This window comes from Microcebus murinus, chromosome 6 (genome assembly GCF_040939455.1).
Source record: "Microcebus murinus isolate Inina chromosome 6, M.murinus_Inina_mat1.0, whole genome shotgun sequence".
NCBI classification, from domain to species: domain Eukaryota; kingdom Metazoa; phylum Chordata; class Mammalia; order Primates; family Cheirogaleidae; genus Microcebus; species Microcebus murinus.
In genome coordinates, this window is record NC_134109.1 from 62,726,979 (window position 1) to 62,746,636 (window position 19,658).

The 19,658-nt window shown below is 36.5% G+C and overlaps 1 protein-coding gene across 10 annotated transcripts in view; it reads left to right on the top strand.

Moving 5' to 3' along the window:
* HEATR5A (HEAT repeat containing 5A) overlaps positions 1 to 16,899 on the top strand; it is a 117,523-nt gene extending 100,624 nt beyond the window's left edge. For 8 of the 10 annotated variants that reach the window (XM_012773445.2, XM_076004128.1, XM_012773449.3 and 5 more), the window contains 7 exons: positions 1,101 to 1,228; positions 4,435 to 4,582; positions 5,433 to 5,705; positions 8,115 to 8,339; positions 13,297 to 13,466; positions 14,906 to 15,119; positions 15,412 to 16,899. In XM_012773445.2, the coding sequence (XP_012628899.2) occupies positions 1,101 to 1,228; positions 4,435 to 4,582; positions 5,433 to 5,705; positions 8,115 to 8,339; positions 13,297 to 13,466; positions 14,906 to 15,119; positions 15,412 to 15,719 (1,466 nt within the window). In that variant the 3' untranslated portion in view covers positions 15,720 to 16,899. The remainder of the gene's footprint in view (positions 1 to 1,100; positions 1,229 to 4,434; positions 4,583 to 5,432; positions 5,706 to 8,114; positions 8,340 to 13,296; positions 13,467 to 14,905; positions 15,120 to 15,411) is intronic. The other 2 variants (XM_076004131.1, XM_076004133.1) reach the window with 1 other exon arrangement.
* The last annotated feature ends 2,759 nt before the right edge of the window (positions 16,900 to 19,658 follow it).

Here is a 19,658-nt window from a genome sequence, read left to right on the forward strand (position 1 = left end):
TGTGGTATCTCCAAATGTTCTGAATTTCTCAGTATACATATTAAAAAATACCAGTATACTGAAGAGTTTTCCCCCTTGTTCTCAAGGATTGCCAAGGTTCTAGAAAGTAAGTTTAATAAAAGATCAAAGATTACTAAGATTTTTAGATTTATGAAATTAAACCCATTTTTAGCCTTCCTGAAACTTCATTTTTTGAAGTGAAATGTCTTCATAAGATAACACAGTGAGCTTCTACAATAAATGGAATAAATGGTTTTTCATATTTAACCTAGTTTTGAGGAAACAAACTATAAGATCATTACCTATAAAGAAGTTATTGGTTAAATGAAATATGAGTGTTATAAAGGCAAAAGATTAAATTAAGATTTATGATTCATAGAACTTCCATTACTGTTCATTCCTGGGCTAGACATGACCAGATTCCTATATCATTGAGTATATTAAAAATTTTCCAGTTGCCTTAGGATGACAGCTTTTTAAAAATAAATTTATAGAATGAAGGATTGTAGAGTTATTATGAACATAAGGTATGCAGTTCAACTACCTGGCTTCAAATTCTTGATGTGCACCATTGTGACTGACATTGAACAAATAAAATTACTCAAGCTCACTATTATTATTTGTTGATTAAAAATAAATTTTTAAATAAATTACTTGAGCTCTGTGTACTCATTTCTCTATCTGAAATTGAGTAGTAATCATACTGCCTACTTCATCAGTTATTATGAGTATTTAATAGAATGATACATGTAGAGCACAGTGCCTGATACATGATAATCACTTGATAGATTTAGACAATATAAAGTTATGAAACTGTATGTTAAGTTCTCTGGTACAACTTTATTGTAATTTTTGCATCTTTGAACTATTTCACAGCAACTAAGCAACTAGTGTACAAGCCCAGTTGAGATTATTCTTTGTGTATGTGTAAATGAAAACAGTTAAGGAACTTGCCTTATCACTTGTTTAATCTTAAATTCATTGCGATTTATTTTCATTACCTTTTTGCTAAGCTTATTTGTGTGTCTTGTCAAAATAGAAGATTAATTATTTAACTGAGATTCTCAAAGAAGCCTCCTTCTCTTTTTTACTTTCCACAGGAATCAGTGTGGAATTTCTGTGTTCCTTACGCTCAGATGCAACCATGGAAAGCCTTACTGCTTGTTTACATGCATTACAGGCACTTCTAGATGTTCCTTGGCCCAGGTCTAAAATTGGCAGTGATCAGGTGATTTCTTGGGTTTTTTTGTAATGCTTCTGTAGACTTGAAGGAACAGAAACATATTCAGGTTACTAACAAACAGAAGGTGAACATGGAGAAATAAAAAAAAAACTAAACAGCTGTACAGCTAGGCCTTCCAACCAGAATGCCATCAGCATATGTGGTGACCCAGGAGCAAGCATATGTGCCTCTCACTATGCCACAGTCTTTCTCTGCTTCTTTCTGCAATGATGGGAAAGTTCTATACCATATTGTCCAGAACAGTAGCCACTAGTTATATATGGCATTAATCCTTTGTCTCTTCCTGCTTCTGTGCAACCTGCTCTTTGTATATGTCTGTATCTTATATTGCATTTCCCCAAGAGAATCTAATTGGTTCATGTAATTACTGTTCATTGCAAAGTATTCTTGTTGGCTGAGTTCTCCCTCCAGGTCTTGTTAAGAGATGGCTGCCTAGTCTATAGGTAGACTCAGGCACTAAGATCTGACCCAGTTGTGGCCATGGTTAAAAGGATTGCTATACAAAATGTGGCACTTCCTTTGACTGCTTTTCTTAAGGACAAGTATGCATTTGAGCAGATACTTTTAGCATCATGTTTTATCCAGTATATTACTTTTGTTATCATTGACTCTTAGGCATTAAGATAAATAGGTAGTGGAAAACAAGCACCACATATACTCACCAGCAAATTGGTATTAACTGAACAGACCTAAGTGGTCACATAGGTACTACAGTAATAGGGTATTGGGCAGGGAGGAGGGGGGCGGATATATACATATATAATGAGTGAGATGTGTACCATCTGAGGGATGGTCATGCTGGAGACTCAGACTTGTGGGAGGAGGGGGGAAAATGGGCATTTATTGAAACCTTAAAATCTGTACCCCCATAATATGCCGAAATAAAAAAAAAAAGATAGGCTGGGCGCTGTGGCTCACGCCTGTAATCCTAGCTCTTGGGAGGCCGAGGCGGGCGGATTGCTCAAGGTCAGGAGTTCAAAACCAGCCTGAGCAAGAGCGAGACCCCGTCTCTACTATAAATAGAAAGAAATTAATTGGCCAACTGATATATATATATAAAAAAAAAAATTTAGCTGGGCATGGTGGCGCATGCCTGTAGTCCCAGCTACCCGGGAGGCTGAGGCAGAAGGATCACTCGAGCCCAGGAGTTTGAGGTTGCTGTGAGCTAGGCTGACGCCACGGCACTCACTCTAGCCTGGGCAACAAAGCGAGACTCTGTCTCAAAAAAAAAAAAAAAAAAAAAAAAAAGATAAATAGGTAGTATGATTTTCTCTACATAGACTGGCTATTATTTAAGTGTTTAACACTAACATTTATTAGGTTTAAAGCATCAGGTTCCTACCTGACTTGGATTGGACTTGAACAAATCTTAAACTCTTTGTATTTACTTTCTCTGTATGTTTAAAACAAGTATTATAATGACAGTCTTACTCTGTTATTTTCAAAGAAGAAAGCAAGCATCCAGGGCCGGGTGTGGTGGCTCACACCTGTAATCCTAGCACTCTGGGAGGCCGAGGTGGGAGGATAGCTAGCTTGAGGTCAGGAGTTCAAATCCAGCCTGAGCAAGAGCGAGACCCCATCTCTACTAAAAATAGAAAGAAATTATCTGGATAACTAAAAATATATAGAAAAAATTAGCCAGGCATGGTGGCGCATGCCTATAGTCCCAGCTACTCGGGAGGCTAAGGCGGAAGGATTGCTTAAGCCCGGGAGTTTGAGGTTGCTATGAGCTAGGCTGATGCCACGGCACTCTAGCCCGGGCAACAGAGTGAGACTCTGTCTTAAAATAAATAAATAAATAAAATGAATGCTATATAAAAAAAAAAAAGAAAGAAAGAAAGCATCCAATATAATCAATAAAAAAAGAAAAGAGAAAATGGAATGGCATTTCTCCAGTGTATTTTATTCTTTAGAAAGCTACCCATTCCATCTTATTATTTTACAATCCACTTTTAATGCTATAGTTCTCTTTCAGTTTTTATTATTAGTAGAAAACCTTAATATAAATTTAGGAATCACAGCTTTAAGAAACAATGGTGATATAGCACCTCTTGTATTTTCCTGGATAGAGCTGGAACCCATTCTACTAAGTGAAGTATCTCAAGAATGGAAAAACAGGTCCTTGCCTGTGAGAGTGACCACTGCGTTGGTGCTCTGGGGCTTGGACCCTGGCTAGCCAGAAAAAATAAAAAAATAAAATAAAATAAAATAAAAAAAAGAATGGAAAAACAAGCACCACGTGTACTCACCAGCAAATTGGTATTAACGGATCAACACCTCAGTGGACATATAGGAATAACATTTATTGGGTGTCAGGGAGGGGGGAGATGTGCAATATTTGGGGGATGGTCACGCTTGAGGCTCTGACTCAAGGGGGTAAGGGGAGCATGGGCAATATATATAACCTTAACACTTGTACCCCCATAATATGCTAAAATAAAATTTAAAAAATAATAATAAATCTAGGAATTATCTGCAGTTAGTCTGATGGGTAAAAAAAAAAAAAGAAAGAAAAAAAAATAATAAATCAATCCAGCAATCAGCCAGGTGCTATGGCTCACATCTGTATTCCAGCACTTTGGGAGGCCAAGGCAGGAGGATTGCTTGAGCCCAAGAGTTGGAGACCAGCCTAAGCAACATAGCAAGACCCCATCCCTACAAAAAATTTTAAAAATTACCCAAACTTGGTAGTGAATGCCTGTACTCCTAGCTACTTGGGAGGCTGAGGTGGGAACGTTGCTTGAGCTCCAGATTTCAAGGTTGCAGTGAGCAGTTTGAATCACAGCTCATGCCACTACACTCCAGCCTGGTCAACAGAGCAAGACCTTATCTCCTAAAAAAAAAAAAAAAAAAAAATCTGGGAATCTACAAGTCAGCCCTTGTATTATTCTAGCCAAATTTCAGATGCTGTTTTGGAAATTTCCTTTTCTATTTTCCCAGTTTAGTACCTGTGTGAAAATGATCTTTTATCATGGTGCCATCTCCCACAAGATTTGGCAGTAAACAATCTGGAGTTTATAGTGGAGCAAGTGTTACATAACTTCATTGCACTAACATCTTTATTTTTTATTAGTAATTTATTATATTCTATTTTTCTGAATTTAGTCATGGCATTTAACATTGGTATTTTTTACGAAAAAAAAAAAAGCATAATTTTCAAAACAGGGTACCTTACATATTTTCTGTGATAGGACTTGGGTATCGAGTTGCTGAATGTGCTACATAGAGTAATTTTGACCAGAGAATCACCTTCCATTCAATTGGCTTCACTTGAAGTGGTAAGGCAGATTATCTGTGCAGCTCAAGAACATGTGAAGGAGAAAAGAAGAAGTGCAGAAGGTAAATGTTAACCCTTAGTGCCAAATAACATCATTATTTTTCAAAATACTATTTAATATATCTTTGTAGTTTTGATAATCTATTTTGTATAGTAAAAATGAAATGTGTCCAGGAATGCCTTTAAATCCTATCATTTTCATTTACCTCTACATGTTAGCTTGGATATTGTCAGTAGTTAAACTACTATTCTTTAGGAAAATAAGAATTTTAGCAAAACCTGGGAGAAAAAAATTCCTTATTCTACTAGACTAATTGCTTTACCTATGTTTAGCAATGTACTTAGAAAGAACTACTGACAGTTTTCGATGACTTATTTTTGTGAATTGCTCATTTACAAGTCTAATATGGTATTGGTGAGTTTATCATTTCAGATTACATTTGACTACATATAATAGAAAACAGTGGATTTAAACCACAAAGATTTATTTTCTCATCTCAAAGGAAGTCCAGAATGAGGCAATCTGGGGCTGGTCCAGCACCTTCTTAAAGATATTGGGAACCTAGGTTTCTATATTTCTTCCCAGCCACTATGAAAACCTATGGTCACATTGTCACTGCTGGAACTCCAGCTGTCAGGATTACATTCTTAACAGTAAGGAGATAACCAGAGAATATTTTAAGGATTACAAAGATCTCTTTTGATCCATTCCAATATGAAGTCATAATAAACATGACTACTTTTTACCTCCATAACTGCTTCCTCAATCAATCTGTAATACCCACAACTTTAGTCGTTAATGTGTTACCTATACCAGAAATTAAGTTGCCATCTACCAGAAATAAAGCAAGCACGAAGTATTTTTTTTTTTTTTCGAAGTATTTATTAAACACTATTCTTTCTGTCTTTTAGTTGATGATGGAGCTGCTGAAAAGGAAACCCTGCCAGAGTTTGGAGAGGGAAAGGACACTGGAGGACTTGTGCCTGGGAAGTCTTTGGTCTTTGCAACACTGGAATTGTGTGTATGCATTCTAGTTAGACAGCTCCCAGAACTAAATCCTAAATTGACAGGTAGCCCAGGAGTAAAAGCTACAAAGCCACAGAGGCTGTCAGAAGATGGAAGTAGATTGGTTTCAGCTGCATTGGTTATTCTCTCTGAACTTCCTGCAGTATGCTCTCCTGAAGGTATGCTGTGGTATGTGATTGCTTGACTTAACGTGGAAGAAGAGAAATGGTATTAATAGATAATGGAGCCTAGTTGCTAATCTTCGTCTCATTAAATGAATACTACCCAAACATTTGGGTATTGTCTTTTATCCTGTAATATTAGGATTATGTGCTGTATTGTAATTTGTTTTACTAAAAGGGTGAAAATATAGAGACAGCAAATACTATGCTGGATACAGTAAATACAGATGGATATCCTCTTCTATTATTGACAATGTTTTAAACCAGTCAGTGGCAATTATTAGCTCTTGGACATTCTTTGGTATACCATATCTAATGGACTTTTCCTGACTCAGTGATGACACAAGTTTGTCTTCATATCTAGTTCTGTTTGGAATTTAGTCCATACTCTTTAACATAGTATTTATGGTTCTCCATACAGCTCTGCTGAGTCATTGCCTTTTCCTGATTCCTTCTGTATACAAATCCTAAACCCAGGAGGCTTCATGTTCATCCTTGTTCTGGGCTGTTGTCCATATTGTCACTTTGAAATGACCTTTCTCTGCCTCTTAAAATTTTTCTTCCTTCAGAATCTACCTCATCTGTACAGGCTTCCCTAAAAACTCTAACTCATATGAGTTTTGTCTTTCTATGTATATACATAGGTTATTTCTATGTGTAGATCTGTAGCTTTTATCTGGCATATAGCAGCATTATATGTTGTTAGGTTTGTTCCAGGTGGGAACGTGAAAAGTATGTATAGGATGGAATGCGGTTAATGGAAAACTTAGGCTTGTCAAACAATGGCCACAGGAGTCTGGAGAGTCCCCAGACATTGTAAATCTAACAGACAGCTGCAGCCAGCATTCCTGTCCCGCTGGATAAGGATGAAGCTACCCCCCTCCCTTATCTCTACAGGATGAGACTGATGCAGGGGTCTCAGAAATTGGTTGTTTAAAAAAATTTATTGCAGTGTCTATTCTGACCCAGGTACTCATTCCCCCCTGAGAAACCCTCTATAAAACCCAAGGCTTTCCCCTCCCTCAGTGTGGACGTTCTTTGGCCTCCACCCAGATGCTCAAAATAAACAGCATTTTGCTACACATGAGGCTTCATGTGTGTTTCTTTTAGCTCCAGACCTAACATATGTAATTGATTATTATATAGAGAAGATAAAAATACATATAGATGTATGTATCTGTTTCCAACTAAATTTTGTATACTCTGAAATCTAGCACATAATAGGGATTTAGTATTGAATAATACTTCTTATAGGTAAGCATATTTCTCCTTAAATGTGTCCTGACCAATTTATATGTGACTTATTTTCAGCTTCATGACTTTAAGCTTCAATTTGAATTAAAACCTATACTCCTTGTTTTCAAACTGTCTTACAGAGGAAGTGGCAGGAAAAGTGACTACTAGCAGAGAATTAGGGGTAAAAATAAACCATATGAGTTTTACTGAGTAGCCTCTAAGAAAATTAAATTGACCATTTTAGCTATAGTTTCCTTGCTTATATTTTAAACTTATAACTGACTTTTCAACTCCTTAGTGGGCATGAAAACTTAATGTTTTATACTGAGTGGATCTCCCCAAATTTATTGAAAAAAAGTTTAATATAAAATATATTCAAATGGATAGTGGTGATAGTTACACAACAATTGTGAATGTACTTAATGCCATTGTATTGTGCATTTAAAAGTGGTTAAAATAGTAAATTTTATGTTATATATATTTTACCACAGTAAAAAATAAAAAAAATTCATTTGTCAACTGCCAAGTAAAACGGCAACAAAAGCATAATGATACTAAGTGATTCAGTTTACATAACATCTTTAATTATAACCATCAAAATTTAAACTTAAAGGGCTGGTGCAGTGGCTGATCACGCCTGTAATCCTAGGACTCTGGGAGGCTGAGGCAGGTAGATCATTTGATTTCAGGAGTTTGAAACCAGCCTGAGCAAGAGCGAGACCCCGTTGCAACTAAAACTAGAAAGAAATTAATTGGCCAACTAAAAATATATAGAAAAAAAATTAGCCGGGCCTGGTGGCACATGCCTGTAGTCCCAGCTACTCGGGAGGCTGAGGCAGAAGGATTGCTTGAGTATAGGAGTTTGAGGTTGATGTGAGCAAAGCTGATGCCATGGCACTGTAGCCCAGGCAACAAAGTGAGACTCTGTCTCAAAAAAAAAATTTTTTTTTGAACTTAAAATCTTGATAAAATTACTTAAATTATCTTAGCAGTTATACTCCTTTATGAAAAATAATCTTGGAGTGGGGGGAAAAATAATCTTAAAAGCTATAGAAATCTCTGACATTGTCTTACTCATTGATAATTTCTTTTTAGGAACTCTCTCTCTACATATATATATATATATATATATGTTGAAATCCAGAGTTTTTTTTAAAATGTATCTTACAGGAAGCATCTCAATTCTCCCTACTATATTGTACCTCACAATTGGAGTCCTCAGAGAAACTGCTGTGAAGTTACCTGGAGGCCAGTTATCTTCAACAGTTGCAGCTTCCCTGCAGGCTCTAAAAGGAATATTATCTTCTCCTATGGCCCGAGCAGAAAAGAGCCAAACTGCTTGGACTGAGCTTCTCCGAAGTGCTCTAACAACAGTTCTTGACTGTTGGGATCCAGGTAATTAAGGCTGTTTAGAAGCAGTTGTTGAGTTTGTTTTAAAAAGGAGAGGAACAGTTTTATGAGGATAAGCTATTTACTTGATCATGTTTGGCCATCTCACCTAGAGATGGTGAAGACGGTGAATATTGATGACTAACTGAGTGTTTAGAGGCTATATATAAGGCGATACATAGAAAACACCAATGTTCTCATTTTAGTATCTTTAACCTTTAATGCAATTAAATGACAGGCAGCCTATACATTAAGTTGACAGTGGAAGACTTTCAGATGTATGTTTGTTTAAAAATGTAATATGATCCATGTCTAGCTAACAGAACTTTCAACAGTATGTTATAGTGATTGTAAAAAGTCTTTAGATATATTATACATTACCCCTGCTTTCCTTCTTCTGTTTATGTCACAATTCACCGTATTTGATTTCATATGTTAAAAGTTTTCAATTTAATTCAGCATTTATTGACCACCCACTTCACCCAAAGTTGGGAGTCTAATGGAGTCTGGTTCCTGTGATTTGCTGTAGGGTGTGATTAATACCATAGGGAGCTCTTGAAGGCAAGAATAATGTCTTATCACAGTATTTCTAGTACAATAAAAAGGATACTAACTGGCCAAAAAAATGCGAGTAATAAGCACTGTTTGAGTAAATCAGGCAGTGTCACAAGTAGGGTTCTCTGAAAGCACACTCCAATATGGAGTCTGGGGAGCAAGAAGTTTATTAAGGAACAACATCTGTGAAGAAAAGAGAAGGCAATATTGGGCAAAAGAAGTCAAATTGTAATGCACTTCCTCAGCACATCTCAGCAAACCTCTCAAGAGAGCCCTGGAGTGAGATTGCCCATCAGAGTGTCTTACATATGACAGAAATGTCCTGGCCTTCATATTCTACCTCAGATGTGGGCTGCCCCAGGAAGGATTTGATCTCAGATGAGGCAGCTCTCTGTAGCTGACGCTGACCCTGAAGGAGCTGATAGCTGATCACGCTCCCCACAGCTGAGCAGCACATTCTCTCTTAAAGGGATCTCAGTGGTGCATCTCCATATCTACCACAAGAGCCTTCTCAGAAGAGTCAATTTCTTAAAGGATTAAAAAGCTTTCTCCACGTGGACGACATAGAAATGATGATCAAAAACCTGGACACCTAAATATTATGGTACATTTAGGGACAGTGAGTATAGCAGTGAGAAAATGTGGATTTAGGGGGAAGAGTAGGAGGGTGGTGAATTAGAGGGGAAAGAAATGAAGTTGGATGGTTTATAGAGCCAGATTATGGAGGATTAGGCATGATTTGTAATTTGGGTTGCCTTTAATTGGCATGTGGAATCATTAAAGGCTTTTTAAGAAGGAGATTAATGTGATAGGAGTTGCATTTCTAAAGGATTACTCTTGGCAGCAGTATAAAGAAAGCCAAACTCTTGGAGATAAGAGCAGAATGGATAAAGAGTAGTAGAATGATGAAAATAAAATATTAAGAAATTTTCAACAGAATTTATTGATAGTTTGATTTAGAAATTGAAAGGGTAGGGTAACTTGAGCACCCCTGGTGCCATTAACAGAGATAACCAAGTAGGGGTTTTCAGGGGAAGATAGTGAGTTGAGTTTGAAATGCCTATCAGATAAGTGAGTGGGGCAGATGCATATGATCTGGAGTTGAAGAAAGTGATCTGGGCTAGAGATAATTTTGTAGTACATGTATTTGAGAGTTGTCAGCACAAGCTATAGGATAATGAAATCATCTGACTTGAGTTTATGGAGCAAGAAGGGGACTAAAATCAAAGTGAGAGGAGATTCAGAAAATAATGTATTCATAGAAGTTAAAGAAAAGATAGTTTTAATAGAGAAGGAGTGGTCAGGATTATAAAAATATTATAGAGAAGTCAAACAATATGGGGGATAGAGTTCACAGTGTTGAGGTAACAAATGAAAGGTAAGGAAGGAAAAAGATCAAGTATAGGCTCTTCTTGACAAGAAGAAAACTAGCTAAAGGGAAGGTGTGGGGTTAAGGAATACTTTTTTTTTTTAAAGGAGAGACTCTAGCATGATTTCAATAGAGGAAACAAGAGGTAGAGATAGGATTGAAGTAAGAAGTATTAGGAAAGCAGCATCCCTGTCTAGGCAGAAGGAGTAAAATTCATAACACATTCAGGATTAACCTCTGCCAGTATGAGGAAAGAATAGGAGGTGAGAATGGAAAACAATACATATAAGTGTTCATGTTGAGTGTTATGATGAGCTTGTCTCTTTAATCACACACCAAAAATGGGTTTTTTGGTTGTGTATCAGTGAAGGATGCTAGAATAGGATTTAGTCTAGCTACTGAGAGAAGTTAGAGAAGGAGCTGATCATGACAGCTGTGTAACACATTGCCCCAAAACTCAGTAGCTTAAAACAGCAAGCGTTTGTTATCTGATATTTTCTGTGGGTCAGAGTTTCAGAAGCAGTTTAGCTAGCTGGTTCTGGCTCATGGTCTCTCATGAGGTTACTACTGTTAAGATGTTGGCCAGGGGCCAGGCGGGGTGGCTCACACCTGTAATCCTAGCACTCTGGGAGGCTGAGGTGGGTGGATTGCTCGAGGTCAGGAGTTCGAAACCAGCCTGAGCAAGAGCGAGACCCCGTCTCTACTATAAATAGAAAGAAATTAATTGGCCAACTATTATATATAGAAAAAATCAGCTGGGTATGGTGGTACATGCCTGTAGTCCCAGCAACTCGGGAGGCTGAGGCAGGAGGATTGCTTGAGCCCAGGAGTTTGAGGTTGCTGTGAGCTAGGCTGATGCCATGGCACTCACTCTAGCCTGGACAACAAAGCGAGACTCTGTCTCAAAAAAAAAAGATGTTGGCCAGGGTCAGGTCAACATCTTAACCCAGAACCCATCTATCCAGCTTCTTTATCTTGCCAGTTGGTTTCAAATGATCCAATATTGTTGGAATAGTAATGTCACACCTTGCTGCTAATTCACGTGTAGGTTGAGATGGATTCACTTCCTCTACAGCTTTCAGGTTATCATTATCCAGCTTGGTCTCAGGTTGCCCACGTGGCTTATTTTCAAGATGAAAATCACCAGAATGGAACTTTTCAAACCCCATCCATGTACTGTGTGTTCAATTAGCAATATCCTTCCTAAACACATTGTTGATATTTCGAGCTATCTGTGCTACACTGGTTCCACAATGGAACTCATAATCGAAAATAACATGAATTTTTGACTTATCTATGGTTTCACAAGAATTGCTCCAAAAATTTTTTTGAAGGATAATCACAAGCCAAAATATGCATTTGAAATACTGAGGATGTGCCTTTACAATAAAAATAAAACAAGAAGTGTCAAAGTGAAATGTCAGAGATATCAACTGTCAAACTTAGTACCTAAGGAGATCGGACATTTCATACTTAATAACCTAATAGCTCTCTTTTTTTTTTTTTTTGAGACAGAGTCTCACTTTGTTGCCCAGGCTAGAGTGAGTGGCATGGCATCAGCCTAGCTCACAGCAACCTCAAACTCCTGGGCTCAGGCAATCCTCCTGCCTCAGCCTCCTGAGTAGCTGGGACTACAGGCATGTGCCACCATGCCCAGCTAATTTTTCGTATATATTTTTAGTTGTCCAGTTAATTTCTTTCTATTTTTAGTAGAGACAGGGTCTTGCTCAGGCTGGTTTCGAACTCCTGACCTCGAGCAATCTGCCCGCCTCGGCCTCCCAGAGTGCTAGGATTACAGGCGTGAGCCACCGCGCCCAGCCAATAACCTAATATCTCTTATCTGTAAGTTGTATTCTCAGTGCCTGAAAGGGGGTTGGCACATAGTTTTTCTTAAGTATTTATTGAAAGAATGTGACCCAAGCTACTATATACATATATCATTTCTTCATAAGTAACAAGCCATTCTTAAACAATTTAGTAAGTTCAATTTGCCACACCTTTCTTTTTCAAATAACATTGATTTTTTTCACACCAGGTTCATTAAAATTATTTAATAGGAGTATGGCTTTGGAAAATGAAGGTAGATTACTTCTAACAGAAAATTCCTTCAAGGCTGGGCACGGTGGCTCACGCCTGTAATCCTAGCACTCTGGGAGGCCGAGGCGGGTGGATTGCTCAAGGTCAGGAGTTCAAAACCAGCCTGAGTGAGACCCCGTCTCTACTATAAATAGAAATTAATTGGCCAACTAATATATATAGAAAAAATTAGCCGGGCATGGTGGCGCATGCCTGTAGTCCCAGCTACTTGGGAGGCTGAGGCAGCAGGATTGCTTGAGCCCAGGAGTTGGAGGTTGTGTGAGCTAGGCTGATGCCACGGCACTCACTCTAGCTTGGGCAACAAAGCGAGACTCTGTCTCAAAAAAAAAAAAAAAAGAAATTTCCTTCAAATGATTATGGCCTACACAGCTGTTTTCAGGTTTTTTCTCTGCTGTGAAATGGCATGTATAGAAAAAGTGCTAAGGTATTTTCACTTGCTACATGTATTATCAAAATACTTTAAACTTAACAAAGAATAAAATAATTGTCCAAGCATTTCTGCATTGCTGTGTAGTAAAAATAATAACATAATAGCTAATATATGTTGAGCACTGTATATAGTATGCTATTATAAATGCTTTGCATGGATTAAGTCATTTACTTCTCATAACCCTGTCAATATGAGTACTCTTGTTATTTCCATTTTCCAGATGAAAAAACTGAAAATAGTTAGACATCCAAGTTCACACACTAGTAAATATATATTCCTGGTAAATGTGTATATATATTTACTGATGTCTTTACCTTTGAAGATTATATAACTACTTTGGTAATTCTTATCTCTGGAATTGCTTATAATGCATATCTTAATATGTACATTCGCCATTGTTCTTACAGTCAGTGTTTATTGTCTGTCGTATATACAAAAGAAATTGTTACTACCAAACTAAAGACAGCTTCACACAGATATATAAAGTAGTAAATATGATCTGTTTCTAATAGATCATTTCTCTTTAGTCGATGGAACGCACCAAGAACTTGATGAAGTCAGTCTGCTTACTGCTATCACAGTATTTATTTTGTCTACCAGTCCAGAAGTAACTACCATCCCATGCCTTCAGAAGCGTTGTATTGAGAAATTTAAGATTACTCTTGAGATAAAAGATCCTATGGTAAGTGTCTTTTAGCAAGGAGATGTTTGTAATAGGAATATATTTAGGCTTTTGCAAAACTTTTCTTTCTGATTTTATTGGCTCCAACAAGAAGTATCAGACTACAATTTTTTTATTTTTAGATTTTGGATTATTCTATTCCTGGGGTGACAAAGCCAAATAATTATGGTCTTGTTCTTTGGCCCTAAGGGTAGAGATGATAGAGAAAGAGAGGAAATATTAAAAACTAAATTTGAAATGGGAGAATCTTAAAATTGATATAGCTCTAGAACTTTATAAGAGACTTTTATAAGATACTTTGTAGCTTGTTATAGTGGATTTCCTTGGGGGAAAAAAAAAGGAAAGGAAAGGAAGACTCCAACACATGCCTTCAATTGTGAGATAATGGAACTCATTCCAAAAACTATTCAAGGAAATTGATCCCATTCTTTTATGACTCCTTTATTTGCTAGATTAACTTCCTGTTCTTTTACATGCTGCAAAATAAGCTGGTCACAAATATATCTACTCCTAAAGATATAGAAACAAGATTTTCTCTCAGAAACAATTAATTATTAAAATACCATTATATGTGGTGGCTCACGCCTATAACCCTAGCACCGTGGAAGGCTTAGGTGGGAGAATCCCTTGAGGCCAGGAATTCAAGACCAGCCTAGACAACATAGCAAGACCCCATCTCTACAAAAAATAAAATAAATTATCTGGTCATGGTGCCATGTGCCTATAGTCCCAGCTCTTTGGCAGGTTAAGCCAGAAAGATTGTTTAAGCCTAGGAGTTTGAAGTTGCAGTGAGCTGTGATCGTGCCCCTGTACTCTAGCCCCAGTCAACAGAGTAAGACTCTGTCTCAAAAATAAATAAATAAATAAATAACATCACAATTGACTTAAAATAATTTATGTATTTGATGTATAGTCATTTCCTTTTATCTTTCTGTTCCATGGGTTGCCTGCTGCCTACAGGAGTTTTGTGTAGCAGTCTCTAAGTGGTGGCTCTGAGGTGTGATGATACACCATTACTATGGTCCAGACATGGTTCCTTGAAACCTTCAGGCATTTGAACATCAAATATATGTAATTTTTGTCTAAATATATTTGAATATCATCAGAATATTTTTCAAGTTTGTGTGTGTTTTGTTTTTGGTTTTGGCGGTTTTTCACATTATAGAGAAGGACATGAAGGGGGACATGGGAACTAAAAAAAAACAATAAAAATTAATCATTCATAGTTATCCTTCCCTATTTTACCCATATCTTACTCCAAACTGTCACAACCACTGTTAGCATTAAAGTTTCAATACCTGTTGGCACTTGAACTTTCAAAATTAAAGGTAAATTAGAAATAAATTTGAATACCTTTGCTGCTTTAACTGCAAAGAGTCCTTGGGGACTTTGTTTTTTAAATTTACAGTTTATGCTATTCTTGTCTCCTACCTGATTAGGTACAAATCAAGACCTATCAGCTCCTACATTCCATTTTTCAGTATCCGAATCCAGCTGTTTCCTACCCATACATTTACTCTTTAGCATCCTCTATTGTGGAAAAACTGCAGGAAATAGATAAGACAAAACCTGAAAACACTACTGAGCTCCAGATCTTTCAAGAAGGCATAAAGGTTTTGGAAGCACTGGTTACTGTTGCTGAAGAACAACATCGTAAGTCTCAGCACTAAATGCATGCAAACTCAGAATCTCAACAAAATCAAAATTTCAGTGTTTAACTTGTAAAACATTCAGTTAGTCACATTATATGTGTATTTCATATTCATTGAAAGGTGTTATGTTAATCCCAAATATTGATATTATTTAGTATTAATTTAAGAGGAGAAATTGGAAGAATTGTTTTCTTCTTTAGTGAGGGGAAAAATGTGTACAGATCGAGTGCTTTTGCAGCCTTATATAATGAACATTTATGTCCCTGAACTTACATCATTTGTTTATTTTCTAGGCTCTCAGCTGGTGGCCTGTCTTTTACCCATCCTCATTTCCTTCCTTTTGGATGAGAATGCTCTGGGATCTGCAACTTCCATAATGAGAAATTTACATGATTTTGCGTTGCAAAATCTCATGCAGATTGGGCCTCAGTATTCATCAGTTTTTAAACGTTTAATGGCTTCTTCTCCGGCCCTGAAAGCCCGACTTGAGGCTGCTATAAAGGGCAATCAGGAAAGTGTCAAAGTCAAGATACCAACATCAAAACATACTAAGAACCCTGGAAAAAATTCAAGCATCCAATTAAAGACCAATTTCCTCTGATGTTATATTTTTTGGAATAGTAAGCACCTTAATATAATACTTGATCATTTCCTTCTCTTTGGGGACAAAAGTGACATTTTAGACACAAGTGCACTTGGAGGTCTAGTTGATTGTTGTACCTTAAATAGGGGTGACTTTGCAGAATAACGGCATACTTAACATGTTTTGTGGGCTTTTTTTCCATTTAATAAGACAACTGAGACTATAAGAATTCTTGCCAGGAATTTTAAGAAAGTGCTAAAGAACTAAACTTACTAAATCCACAGCTTTAAAGATTAAATGGATTTCTTCTAACAGTCCATACACACATGATATATGTAATACTGTGACAGATATAGATTTGACTATAGCATAAATTGTCTGCACTTATATTGTATCCCAATTGCTAATTTAAACTTCTGCCTTATTCAGTAATTGTATTAAACTTTCTTGGATTTCTCAAACAAGATAAATGATTGGGAAACTATTTAGGAAACTTGGCCTACAATCATCCAATATATAATAGTACAAATTAATTACAGCCTTACAGTGTGACTTAAGATTTGGTGTCTATAAATACCATGACTTTTCACCATCTTTTGGTTAGTTGATGTTGAGTTCAGAAAATGGAAGTTGTACTTGTTTTAAATAGAGCAGCTCCACTTCACTGTATTTCAGATGGATTTTCTGTTACCTGTATTCCTAACAATTTTGTTTGTGACAAACATTTATATCAATAAGTTTAATATAGGTTCATATCAATATTATATTTAAATCAACTGTGGGTTTATATAAATGCCAAATTTAGTACAACAAATTTAGATCATCAGTGAATACAAGTATTTTTTTTAACTAAAACATATTTTAATATCGAAAAAATCTAATGATAAAGTCATAATTGGTTGAAAAATATTTTTAACTCTGTTCATAATCAGTGACTCTCCTTCTACTTCAGAGTTATATTATGTGAATCACTATGTCAAGACAAATCATCTCCCTGTTAAAAATTACAAACCGAAGTGATAGAGGCATGTTCAGAATTGAGAAAACACTTTGACTTAAGCAAGAGCAATGTGATGTACTCTATTTTATTATGTTTGTATATAAATACTCTTGTAAATTGTTCAGAATGAAAACATTTGAGAAGCTCTAACACTACAATCAATTTTTCTAAATTAAATAAAGCTAATTTTCTTTATCATACTTGTATTTTAAATTATTTTACCCACAAAAGACAGCTTGGATGGTTAGTCTCACAGACTCTGGAAAATCAGTTCAATGGAGTAAATAATTAGCTCTCTTTGTAACTTGGCCTTTTTTCTCAGAAGAGCCCTTTCTTCAGAGCATTTTTTGCAATTATTTAGATTCTCTGTCTTCCTAATTGTCTGTAGGAATTGAGTATATATTTCTTATTGTTCCTTTCACCTAAAATGTCCTTTTTTCTCTCTTGTTATGTCTGGCAGACTCCGACATGTTTTAGGCCTAGTTTAAATATCACCTTCCCTGAGTAACTCTCCTTAACACTTCTTACCCTCCTCTTACACCAAACAAATTTAACTGCTTCCTTATCTGTGTTCCCATAGCTAAATACACTCCTTTGTGAATGAACCGTGCCACTGCATTTGAGTATCATCTTACCTCCCTTTTAGACTATGCCTCCTCAAAGGAAGAAATTTTGTCTTCTATAACTTTGCCTCCTGTAGCATCAACAAGTGCTTAATTGCTGTTGAATTGCACCAGTATGGGATGGGTTTGGCCTCAGAAATTTACTCCTTTCCCAAGGCAAACACTGGAATATTCACTTGGGAGTTTTTAAATTGTTTTATCTGTTTCAATTTAGTTTGCTCTTAAACATTAAGATTTCTACTTATCTTCTACACTATGCTGCTAAAAAAGAAAAATGAAAAAAATAAAAAATTTCTATGTATCATTTAGTGGCATAGTGTCCTGAATTGTTTATATCAAGGGTGCTATATGAATAGCAATAGTTAGGGAAAAAATTATGTTCAGTTTCATGGAATTAGGAACTATCATGTAGCCTTTTTAAATGTATTATCTTATTCAATCCAATACTGAATTATTCAATATATCCTTACTGATAAGGAAATTAAAGCTTAACAGCTAGGTTTGGACTCATCTTTCTGATCCCAGCACCCATGCTGGAGACAGAAAAAGTGCTCTGGGAGTCATTCTATCAAGGTATAGCTTTTCTTTCAGCACTGTAGGCTCCCTCAAGAGCCTTCCTCATTCCTTGCTGAAGATGTTTTCAGTGACATTTCTCCAAATTATACTCAAAAGGTTTCTGGCTAATGTAGTAGGAAATAGTAAAAAAAAAAAAAAAAAAAAAAGATTCTCTACAGTTTCTATGGGACTAGATTATATGCTTAGATATGTAAGTTCTGATTTTTTTTTTTATTGCCAAGTAATGCTTTATTTATTGTATGGATAAACCATATTCGATGTAAGTTCTGATTTTTTAAAAAGTGAATAGTTAAGGCCGGGCGCGGTGGCTCACGCCTATAATCCTAGCACTGGGAGCCCAAGGCGGGTGGATTGCTCGAGGTCAGGAGTTCGAAACCAGCCTGAGCAAGAGCGAGACCCCATCTCTACTATAAATAGAAAGAAATTAATTGGCCAACTAATATATATAGAAAAAAAAACTAGCCCGGCATGGTGGCACATGCCTGTAGTCCCAGCTACTTGGGAGGCTGAGGCAGGAGGATTGCTTGAGCCCAGGAGTTGGGGGTTGCTGTGAGTTAGGCTGATGCCACGGCACTCACTCTAGCTTGGGCAACAAAGTGAGACTCTGTCTCAAAAAAAAAAAAAAGTGAATAGTTAAAACTGAAAAATACATCAAAAGTTTTTTATATATTTTCATTTTAATAAGTGTCTAGTTGTGATAAAACGGTTGCACATTAATTAGGTTGGTAACTTTTACAAATTAAATATGTTGATTAGCAAGTTGGATGAAACAATCAAAATGGTATTTGTCTTGAGCTTTATTTTTTTGCTAAGGGAAGAAATAGAGATAGGTCAGTCTCATTCTACTTAACCCATTGCTTCAATGCTTATGGAAAAACTTAACATTGGATAGAACAGATTTCTATTAATAGAATATTAAATCTAAATTTTACTTCTATAAAACAAACTTTACCATCAATTTAAAGGGAACATTAAAGCACCTAAAAAGATACAGATAAGTGGTATAAAAGATGTACAAATACAGTACTATGGGAGAGAAGAAAATGGGCTTCCAAGATCAACTTCATGGAAAGAGTATCATGATACAGGCTTAGAGAATAGCATTGGATGGAATAGTAGATGATAACCCAAGAATCTTTTGTAACATTAATTTTGAAGAGAAGAATTTCTTTTTTGCCATATCCTGAAGAGTTCCCTTTATCCTTTTTTTTTATAATACAAGATTTGTGGCCGGCGGTGGCTCACGCCTGTAATCCTAGCTCTCTGGGAGGCCGAGGTGGGCGGATTGCTCAAGGTCAGGAGTTCAAAACCAGCCTGAGCAAGAGCGAGACCCCGTCTCTACTATAAATAGAAAGAAATTAATTGGCCAACTGATATGTATATAAAAAATTAGCCGGGCATGGTGGCGAATGCCTGTAGTCCCAGCTACTCGGGAGGCTGAGGCAGAAGGATCGCTGGAGCCCAGGAGTGTGAGGTTGCTGTGAGCTAGGCTGACGCCACGGCACTCACTCTAGCCTGGACAACAAAGCGAGACTCTGTCTCAAAAAAAAAAAAAAAAAAAGATTTGTAATACAAGGGAAGAAATTCAACTTTCAAACTACTAAACTATCATAATGTAAATTCAACTTTCAAACTGTGGAACTATGATAATGCTAATTCAAAACTGACAATATATGAAATATCTATATAAAAAAACTATGTAGTTAAAATGTTATGTCTTAATGGTTTCATGATTGTGTTACCTTGCATTAGGCTACA